Here is an 11,284-nt window from a genome sequence, read left to right on the forward strand (position 1 = left end):
AACTCACAGAGATCCGCCTGCCTCTGCCTCCCAAGTGCTGGGATTAAAGGCGTGCGCCACCACCGCCCGGCTCAGTGCTATTTCTTAAAATTTCTGCCAAAAACTGTCCAAGAGAACGCCTTAGAAAATATAAAAATTGGTTATTTATCTATCATTTTATGGCTCACTAAGACTGTAGAGAAGGAACTTGGTATGTTTTCCATCAAATGTCATGTTTATACCTACAAACACTCCCTAGTTCAGAGGCAGGCGACCAACTCTCAATAGACATTAAACCTTCCCATGAACAAGGTCAACTTCTATTATCAAGGGACTAAAGCATGGTTTCAGAGAAAGCCAGAGTCTGAGCACTAATTCTGTCATTTAGCAACCAATGATCTGGTGTGGTGAGCCTCTCCACACATGTGATAACTAGAAGCACTAAAATTCCTCCTAAATGAACATCTGAGGATTCAAGATTGGTCTTTAAAAAGTGTACATATATATTAATATGCCAAGTGGTTTACCTGATCTTCTTCAGAAAGCTCGGCTATTCTCTTCACGTCACATTTGTTTGCCACAATAATAAGAGGCTAGCAAGGAAGAAAAGAAATTATTACTTTCATACTAAAGATTTAGCCCCTCCTTCTCCATGCCTTTGCTTTCTGCAACTTCATTTACCCAAGCTGAGACCAACTACTAGTGGAATATAGAAAGTGGAAAGTTCTACAGATAAACAACATATAAATTTAAACTGCGACCCATCCGAAGCAGTGCAATGAAACCTCCTGTCTTAGTGTCGCATTCCACCCAGGACACAAATCATCCTTTTGTCTGGTGCATTCACTCTGCTACCAGGCAACCAGCCACTGGGCTTATGTCAGTTACCACATCAACTGTCACAATACTGCATGTGGTAAAGTGACGTAGAACATTCGGTATCATCTATCATTTCAGATGTCCACATGGTCTTCTTAGAACCCATTACTTATGAGTAAGAGGTACCAGTGTGTAAATTAAAGTATTAGTTACCACGCTTACCTTGTTGATAAAAAGAGGCCTGATATTCTGGAAGAGTTCTAGTTGCTCCTTCAACCCATGTCCACACTGCTCGGACAAATCCATCACATACAGAACTGCAGCTCGGAGATGGGCCAGGGCTGTGATAGCCTGCATTTCAATGGTGTTCCGATCCTCCAAAGGATGATCCAAAATCCCTGGGGTATCTACGACCTAACAACCAGACTTCATCATTTAAAGTAGACTCACTCAAAAATGTCTTGGGGGGGGGGGGGTCCCAGAGTCATTCTCTTATATCCAAACCAGTTCTAGCAAAACTAGTAAGTAAAATATGACACCAGAATCTGACAATGATAAAATAAACAAAAGAACGAAAAAAAGAGTACATAATTCTATAAAAGCGGAAACAAAATCCAGGAGCCTAGTATGGTGACTCATACCTGTAAGCCTAGCACCAAGGAAGCAAAAATAGGATGTCATGTGTTTAAGGCTAAATGACCTACACGGTGAGCTTAAAGCCAGCCTGGCTAGTGAGACCCTGTCTCAAAAGAACAGACACAGGGATCTAAAGAAACCTGCAGAGCCCATTAAAGAGATACTGGCTTTGGGAGAAATGAGACTTTTTTCATACAGCTATCAAAATCCAGAAAAACTAAAAAACGATAACTCTCCCAACTTCTAATATTTGGCTTCTTCATCATTTATAAATTAGATTTGGTTGTAAACTAGACTATTTCATGTTTTTCAATAGTAAATGCCATTTCTAGTGACATATCTTAAAATAACAGAGAATATTTTATTCATTAGAGGCATTATTAAGGAAATGAAATCACCCCTGGGGAAGTAAAGCAGAAATCTATACGGCAGCTGCCAGCTTCCTCTTGGTTACATAAATATGATCAGTCATTACACACCTCCAAAGTTCGGGTTGGTTCTCTTTTCATGACAGAGAGTCTCAAGTTCTTGGTAAAACCAGAGAAACAATCTCCCACCTCAGAATTGTCGCTAAAGGACGCTGCTCACCACTGGTTGTATACTAAGTGCACTATGGGATGGACATATACTACAGCTCCTTAAATATCATCAAAACCCAGGATGTTTGTTCTATGTTTGCAGACGAGACTCACCTGCCAGCGCAGATACTTATAGTCCATGTGCCCAACAAACAGAGATTTGGTGGTGAATGCATAGGGCTGAACATCTACATCTGCTCTTGTCACCTAGAAGATGACAAAAAGGATGCTTTCACAGTCAAAAGAGTCCATATCACAATCTCCCCCAAACAATCTAAGCATGGCACCCACACTTTATCAAGACTAATTTTAGCTAAACACAACACTGCTCAATTTTCAGCCACATAGGCTACCGATACAGGAAAATAACAGGCTGAGAATCAATCTGGGCAACTGGGAAAGATGGTCTCAAAATTAAAGGCTGGGGATAGTGCGGTCCTGAGTTCAAAACACACACACACACACACACACACACACACAATCTTTTTGGTAGAAAATAAAACCCCAGTAGTACAGGACAGAAAGTATCATTTTGGCAAATGCCTTGCTCCTCTTCCCTTACACCAGGGTCCACCAGCCACTCTATTCTCCAAGGCTCAATATGCAGCTCATATCAGTCAGAAACTGAATTAGTTTAAACTACAAGTCAAAAAGCCAGATGTGGCCAGAGGCCACTGTATCAACCCCCAGAGCACAAAACAGTCATAGCAGATGTAGAGAAGGCCGACTAGTATTAGAAAGTTCCATTAGAACCCCCAAGAGCATTGTGTGCTACCAAGTCAGGACAACTTGTGGGTAAAAATAAAACTTTCTGGGCCAGCAAGGTGGCTCAGTAGATAAAGGTGCCTGCCACCAAGCCAGATGACCCAAGTTCAATTTCCAGGACCCACACAGAAGGAAAGAACCAAGCTCTTCTCTGACCATCACTCACACACAAACAGCTTCAAAGCAAAATCGTTCTGGCACTGAGTGAGCCTTAGTATGTCCAGAAACAGCAAATCACTTGTTCTTAAATGTCACACAAGAGCTTAATAATTCTATTCAGGTAAAGACGGACACAGGCCAGGAATGGAGCCCATCCATACCTGATAATCCCTGCATTCTGGAGACAGAGGCAAGACAGCAGGTTCAAGGTCAGCCTGGACTATATAACTTGACCCAGTCTCAGAAAGAAAAAAAATAGGAGATACTCAGAAAACCTCTATTACAGTGGACACAGTTCACACGAAAGCTGACACAATCACCAAGGTAACAAATCACCTAAGTAGCTTCAGGCTGGGAAACTAGCCCAGTGAGTGCTACCAAGCCTAAGAGTATTCCCAGACTGAGCTGACACAAAGCTGTCATGAAAACCTCTCAGTTAAAAAAACTTAACTGAGATGTCTCATACTCCTGAGAAATTGCAGGGCACACAAGAATCAAAATGAATGGTCCAGGCAATCACTACATAAATCTAGGTTCAAACAATGAGTTAAGCCTCCTGAAAGGAACTCAGATGTGCTTATACATCAGGACCTAGAGAAGTCATATACTAATGACTAGTTAGAATATTCACAAGCCCATCCTAAATCCAACAAAGGGAATGAAGCAGTACTTTGACCTAAGTTAATCAGACAGCTGCTTTATAATAAAAACACACCTACCTTATTGATGAAGCTGGATTTCCCAACATTTGGATACCCACACAAAAGCAAAGTCCTTGTATTTGGATCAATGGTTGGCAAGCGGGATAAATGTTGACGTACTATAAAGAATTTAAGTTAGAAATTTAGAATTTAAAATTGACTTGAAATTTTATTTCTACTTAGTCATACTCCAGGCTCATAATTACCTGCACTCCTCCCTCAGCCTTCTGGGTAGCTGGGATTACACTTTTATAATTGCAAAACTGGCGGAGAAAGTGAGGCTGGTAAGGAATACCTGTAGAAGCTAACAGCATATGCACGTACACACAAGAGTATTTTCCAAATATGGCTACACCACGAATCAAGTGCTTAATCTACCAATCTGTGATTTTGGTTGCTTTAGTCCGAAGTGAGACTAAGAACCATGTTGGGAAGATGGTCTACAGCATGCTCTGATGCATGCATGCTGAACGGGAACTATTGCAGCTCAGTTACCTCACCTGTAATACCAGCATGGCTCTATCATGGCACCCACTGGCCTATCATGAGAATCCCACAGATCTGCAGGAAACACTTTCAAAGAACCTTGAGGAACCATTTCAGGGAAAGAGGACAATGCCAATCAGAAAGATTGTAGGGCTAGGGGTGTTGCACAAGGTTCGATTTCAAGCTCTAACTCAGAAATTATCCTATTAAATAAAGTGTTTTTAGGTGTATGTTTTACTTGCTAAATACTAAAAACATGCATTTCACAAATCTCCAAAAATATTAAAATTAAAATAAGTCGGGGGCTGGAGAGATGGCTCAGTGGTTAAGAGCAGTGTCTGCTCTTCCAGAGGTCCTGAGTTCAATTCCCAGCAACCACATGGTGGCTCACAACCATCTGTGATGGGGTCTGGTGCCCTCTTCTGGCCTGCAGACGTACACACAGACAGAATATTGTATGCATAATAAATAAATAAATTAATTAATTAAAAAAATTAAAGTAAGTCCCAAACATAAAAGAACATAACAAATCCCACTTCTGCTTATGTGTAGCAAGTACCTTGTTCCAAATACTCCAAACTCTGCCTCTGTCTCTTGATAATAGTACACATGCGCCCAAGGGCAGCGCGCTTCAGCTGCTTGCAGCGGTACAGAGAATCACCATATTTCATAAGCCGCACATAATCTTTGGCAACACTTTGAAAAAGAGAAAATATCTAAGGCTTTTCTGTTATTTTTTAATAATAACTTACAAGATACTTTAGTAAGAAAATACCTTACTTGTCCACCAAATTTTTGGCAATATTTATTTGACCTAGAGCCAACTTGTAATGATCCTTGTCATAGAGGATATTCATCAAGTCAGCGTAAAATGGATGGATATCCTATAATGAAAAAGTGAAATATACAAAACGTCACTGTGGTGCAATAGTTTCTTAGCCTTATGCAACAAACATGAGAATAATCTCCCTTTCCTCTGTCAGCTCTGATCCCCAGACCTCTCGCCTCGCCAATAACCCTGTCAAATTACTCCTCTAAGGAACCAGAAGCAATCCCCAGGGAAGGAGCTGCAGCAATCACTTGTAGTCGCCCCAACCTCCATCCAATGACAGTGTCAGAACTACTCAGGACAGCACACAAACACTTAAGGAACTGTTAGTACTGCCAGTACGGGAGGCATCTCACCTTCTTTCCACTTGAGCACGCTGCACCAGGATTTTATGAACCCAAGTTCACTAATAACCTCCCAACTGCCGATCATCACTTCTTGTAGCTGATGCTCACTCTGCCTACAGCATTTACTCTCTTCAATTCCCTCAGGCTCCCTGCAGAGACCTTCTTTCCTAGTTCAGCTTTCTTTCTTTGATATGACATGCTATATATTTTTATGTTTATGAGCTCCATTCAATAGAATGGGGCCATTAATTTTATTTTCTATTTTTGCTTGTTCTGAGACAATGTCTTTATTAGCTTTGGCTGGCCTGGAATTCACTATGTAGACCAGACTGACCTCAAACTCAAGAGATCTGCCAACCTCTATCTCCAAGGACTAATAATTTCAGGCCTTTAGACTCAGCACTAGGGAGAGAAGCAGTAGATTCTGTGAGCACAAATCCAGCCTGGTCTACAAAGTGAGGTCCAGGTCAGCCAGGGCTATAACTATACAGACACAGGAAAAACAAAGAAAAAAAATGCTCTATTCTGTATTTTATGTTTGTTTTTGATGGTAGCATTATGCATCCCTGGCTGGTGAAGAACTCAAGATCTCCCTACTGCGACACCAAGCTCAGCTGAGGAGAGTACCTTTTACTGTTCTATCCCTACTGCTTGGAACTGTGCTTGCCATGTGTCTTCGTGATTTACAATTCTGAAAACTGTATCCACCTGAGAACAATTTCAGAGTAGTAGGTACGATTGTTACTAGGCAGTAGTAAGAGAACAGGCAAGCAGTTGAGTTCTCCCACCTCTCATATATAAAAACTAATAAAGAAATGCAAAAATAACCACGAAAAATTGACTACTTTAAAATACACTGTCTACTAAAGTGGGGTATTTCCTAATATTAAGTCACTTTAGATCATTACATTCTTTTTTCTAACCCTCGGGTTCTTTCCCGTACTTGACCCTTCCCAAGAAATGAACAGTGTCTGCCCTTCCATTTCTGAGCCAAACAAGCAAGTGACAGCTGTCAACTGCAAAGTAGGCTGCCAGTGCTGACCTAACCATCATCCGCAAAGTAACAAGCTCACAAACCGGGGAACCTCTGGCCACTAACTCAGCTGAACCTAGAGGAAAGGAGGCCTCAGAACAGGGAAGGGTGAAGTTTGGACAAGCCACAGGCCAGCCAAGAATCCTGGGCTTCAGGATATGCAATCAGCAGCTTTCACTAAGCTAACACTGGAAGCCCAGACACTCTACAGAGAACGCCTGGGAAGACAGCATCGGCACTACTGAATGGGGTTTGGGAAGAACACTAAAGATTCAAAAAACCTGGATTCCAAAACTAGCTTTGTCCCTGAATTACCACGTGACAAATCAATTATTTCTTCTCTGACAAATGAATACATCAAACTAGCTAAACACTGATTCTCTGAAGGCTTATATTTATATAACAATACATGTCACTTACATCCAATTTGGGGAAATCTGTCAAAATCTGTGACAGTCTGTCATGGTAATTCTGTTGAGTAAATTTGACTTTTCTCATATAAAAATGTCGAATTCGATGAATTTGATAATGCTTATGAATAACCGTTGGAGTTTTTCGTTGAGTCTTGGATAATGTCAGGTCAATAAAGTCCTATGATTAAAGAAAATAATTAATATACAATTCAAACATGTACTTTCTATGCATTTGCTTATCGCTGTATTAAAAAATTAATCTGGCTCTACATGTTTTAAACTACAAAATTTACTTTTTCAAACTCAATTGTTTTATATACAACTTGGCTCATCTTCATAGTTTCAGGCCTTTAAGAAAACCTGGATTTGGAACTCACAAACACAGAATGCCAATTGCACATTTCTCCATCATACTGTGCGTATAAATGCATTTATCTATTCCTTCGGAAACTGATTCTTAAGAATATTATTTTACCTTAGGTATACCTATGCAAACAGCACCTAGCATATATTGTTTACAAAAGTACCCCGTTCTCTTCAGACTGAATTTGTATTTCCAACCATCAAAGGATTACCATCATTCATCTACACATACACAAACTCATTTGTTTTCAAGAAACACACCTCATTTAGAGTGACCATGATTCATACTGTACTAAAATGTTAAAAAAAAAAAACTGTCACTCAGTCAACTATGCTAGTTCATTTGATCCAATGACCTCCATTTCAAGTGAGACAAAAAGTATACAAACTCCTTCAACACTCGAGAGGTGGTCGGGGCTATCATGAAAACTAAAACACAAGATGTGATCCCAACATATGGTTTCTTTTCGAATATTAAAAACTAATAATAGTCGGGCGGTGGTGGTGCACACCTTTAATGCACTCGGGAGGCAGAGTCAGGCAGATCTCTGTGAGTTCGAGACCAGCCTGGTCTACAAGAGCTAGTTCCAGGACAGGATCCAAAGATGCAACGAAACCCTATCTCGAAAAACCAAAAAAAAAAAAAAAAACAACAAACAAACAAACAAAAAAACTAGTGAGATGTGTAGCAGAATGATTACACCAGAAAGAGAAAGGGAGAAATAACAGACATGTAATGAAAAGAACTCTGTATGTCACTAATGAAAAACATGGTTTTTGTCTTCTTGGTCTCCTTAAATCCACCTGCCTCTGCTTCCCTAGTGCTGGGATTAAAGGTATGCACCACCACGAAGACACTAGTTCATTACAAAACTTCTCAAAACACGCTCATTCAGAAAGGGGGACACTGAAAATACCCACACAGCCATAAATGGGATGACAACAACAGCAGTTCCTTCTCTGAATTGATCCTGCAACTCAATGACCGGAGCTTTCAAAGAAGCACGTGTATCCCCGTAGTTTCTTTAGCCTAGCTAATAGGCAACACTTTAACCCTTTAAGGGATGTATATTGCTAAGTTACACAAATTTGGCCTGGCTACGTTTACCTTGGGATGCTTAAAACCACCTGCATTTTCCAAGACCAAAGACAAATGACAACTGCCTACAAACTTGTAGACTGTGACAGCAATGAATGAGGTTTTGCTTAAAGAAGAAGATGCTACATTTAACTTAGGATCCTAAAGCAGGGGTCGCTCGACGCTCACCACTAACACCTTAGGCTTCCTGCCTTGTCCCTCCCTGTGGCCACCACCCAGACACTTTGTCACATCGGCAGGCCAGGTAAGAATCACAGGCTCTAGAAGGGTCCTGGGGTCTTGAAGGGACTCTAGGTTTGGGGGACCAACGATCAGGAGGAGAGAGATTTGAATTTAGAGACTGGACCTCATCTCTGAGGATCTCCAAGACAAAGTCTAGCAAGTGGAAACCGGCACTTGGGACCGAGTGGATCTACGGTGTCCGCCTCTCCCAGCCTTGGGGATATAGGCCTGGACCGTTCCCGGCCACTTGTCAGGGAAGAGGGAGAGAAGCGGGAACGACCTCTGTCACCCCTACCTTGGCAGACGGCACCACCGTAATCTTCTTGAAGTTATAATGCGCCATGCCGGCGGTGGAAAGCACGAGGAAACGTGGAGACTCAGCGGACCGGACTTCCGTTGTCGGGGGTGGGCGGGACTTCCGATATTACGAGTGACAGAAGTTTAGTTACCGGGCCCAAACGTGGCGTCACTTCCTGAACACAGAGCGGCGTGCATCCGCCAAGGCGGGCTCCACGTCCCGACACTGCCCCCGCTCGGCTGGGAGGCCCATCTCCAAGAGAGGACGGGGCCAGGTGAGCCGCGGAAGAGGTCGGCCGCATTTGAGAAATGCGGGGGAGCTAAATCCTTGCAGGGTGACGGAGGGCCTCCAGGGCCCCTCGGAGGTCTTTGGAAAGCAGGCTTCGGGGCTCCAAAAGCTGTTCGCTGCCTCGGGGGACGCCACGGTCAGGGCGAGTGACAGAGCAGCGGAAGGACGCGGCGCTGGGCACCTGCGTTACATGGTAGCCCTTCAGCAACATGTGCTGTCTCCTGGGTCTGTAGGAAGTTATTTATTTGAGTAAATAATGTTGACACGGGGCCTCTGTTGGTGGTAGAAACTGTACCCTTCCGGGTGGCCCGAGCTCCCTCTCCTGACCTTGCAGCCTCGCGGCGGTTTGCAAACGTGCGGCCTTTACCCGGCCTGGGCCAGTGAAGAAACCCTGCCCCAACACTGCCGCCCTGAGCGAGACCAGGCTCAAAACAGACACGGAGTCGAACCCGTAGAGACACACACAGTGGGTTGGAGCCAGCCTTCCCTCCTTCGCTTTCCCTGTCAGTTTAACTTAAGCCGCCTATTTCTTTGGATCCTTGGAATCCTCCTTGGCTCAATCCATCTAATTCTTGCCCCGATGTCTTAACGATATGACCCTTTCTTAGGTATCACCATCTCCTTCAAACCCTTCCCTCTATTCCTGAGGCATCTGTCATTCTGGTACTTTGTGTCAAGAATCCAGTGTGCTTTGCTAACTTGCCTTCCTGTTGTTGTCTCTCCCTCAATCCTCAAGGTTCTTCCTCTTCGGTGTCTCTTCCTTAATGATGACTTTACAGTCTCCCTGAGAACTACTTTGATGATAGGGGTTTCCTTCAGCCAGATTTCCTTTTCAACTCTAATCTGACATTTCAGTCAGAAGTGGAATTTCTACACTACATCATTGCGGATCTGTCAAATTAAGCATATCTGAAAATCGAGAGCGTTTCCGCTTTTCTATGTAAGCGCATCCCTCTGTGCTGCTGAAAAGAACAGCCTCACACCCTGGGTCCCACCAGGGTCCAAACAAGATTGAATACAGACCTTGGACAGCTAATATAATTTCCACTCCCGCAGTTTAACTCAAGAGTGCCATGTGGTGTTAAATCTTGCATAGGGCTGACCGTAAGTCAAACATAGAGCTCAAAGCAGTGGGCCCCAAATTAACTCGTTCAGCGCCTACAAAAACCTTCCGATGCTGGTGGGGAAACAGAAGCATAGCAAGGCCAGAAGCCAGCATGAGGCTGCACAGCTCACAGACAGCAGAATAGACCCTGATTCAGAGTGGCTTGGCTCTGACAAAACCTGCTTTGACATACTGCTTCTAAGTCGGTGTGCTACCCTCTCACTTTTCCCATCTCTTAACAAGTCCTGTTCCTCTCACGTGAAAATGTCTTTCCTATAGTCCCAAAATTCCAGTGTTAAAGATCACTTTGAAACATGATTTTTGCCGTTTATTATCTTAATATTGCTGCCCATTTTTGTGTCATCAGGTTAGACAACCATGCTTCCCATGTCTTTGATAGTTCAAAAAGAAACCTCCAGGATCATTAGAATATACTGACTGGAATCATGTACTTCTCAGAAATGCCCTGTCCGTCGTAGCTGAAATGAGCAAAGCTATTTCTCCATTGTCCACCCTTTTTGTTTTGTTTGTTTGTTGCTTTCTCAAGACACATTTTCTCTATGTGACAACTCTGACTGTCCTGGAGCTGGATTTGGAGACCAGGCTGGCCTCGAACTCAGAGATCCCCTGCCTCTGCCTCCCAAGTGCTAGGATTAAAGGTGTGGACCACCACCACTGGGTGCCCTCTTGCCCCTTTTTTCAGGTCCTGTTTTTTTTTTTTAAAAAAAAACTTTTAATGATTTATTTAACTTTATTTTATGTGCATTGGTGTGAAGATGTCAGATCTTGTGGAACTGCATTTTCAGACAGTTGTGAGCTGCCATGTGGTTGCTGGGAATTGAACCCGGGTCCTCTGGAAGAGGAATCAGTGCTCTTAACCGCTGAGCCATATCTCCAGCCCCTCCTGTGTTTTTCTTAACTCCCCAGTTTTTCCAAGCTCTCATAGGACTAGTTTTTCTTTTCTGTTGTTGTTTGCCTGGTTGATTTTTTTTATTTAATGAAGTCTTGCTCTGTAGTCCTGACTAGTCTGAGTCTCTGGGTAGCCCAGGTTTGTCTGGAACTCATTTTGTAGCCTAGAATAGTCTGGAACTCACTATGTAGCCTAGGGTGGTCTAAAATTCACTATATAATAGTTCAGACTTGCTGAAATCTGTGGTGATTTTC

The 11,284-nt window shown here is 42.9% G+C and overlaps 1 protein-coding gene across 1 annotated transcript in view; it reads right to left on the reverse strand.

Annotated features, from left to right (window-relative positions):
- The window catches only part of Gtpbp4 (GTP binding protein 4), an 18,892-nt gene extending 10,052 nt beyond the window's left edge, over positions 1-8,840 (reverse strand). Inside the window, exons 1-8 of the mRNA XM_005365405.2 lie at positions 8,725-8,840; positions 6,753-6,923; positions 4,904-5,007; positions 4,683-4,819; positions 3,656-3,756; positions 2,127-2,219; positions 1,021-1,212; positions 507-572 (exon numbers count right to left, since the gene is read on the reverse strand). Coding sequence (XP_005365462.1) covers positions 507-572; positions 1,021-1,212; positions 2,127-2,219; positions 3,656-3,756; positions 4,683-4,819; positions 4,904-5,007; positions 6,753-6,923; positions 8,725-8,772 — 912 coding nt within the window. The 5' untranslated portion in view covers positions 8,773-8,840. The remainder of the gene's footprint in view (positions 1-506; positions 573-1,020; positions 1,213-2,126; positions 2,220-3,655; positions 3,757-4,682; positions 4,820-4,903; positions 5,008-6,752; positions 6,924-8,724) is intronic.
- Between the last annotated feature and the right edge of the window lie 2,444 nt (positions 8,841-11,284).

Source organism: Microtus ochrogaster, unplaced genomic scaffold (assembly GCF_000317375.1).
Source record: "Microtus ochrogaster isolate Prairie Vole_2 unplaced genomic scaffold, MicOch1.0 UNK2, whole genome shotgun sequence".
Lineage (NCBI taxonomy): Eukaryota > Metazoa > Chordata > Mammalia > Rodentia > Cricetidae > Microtus > Microtus ochrogaster.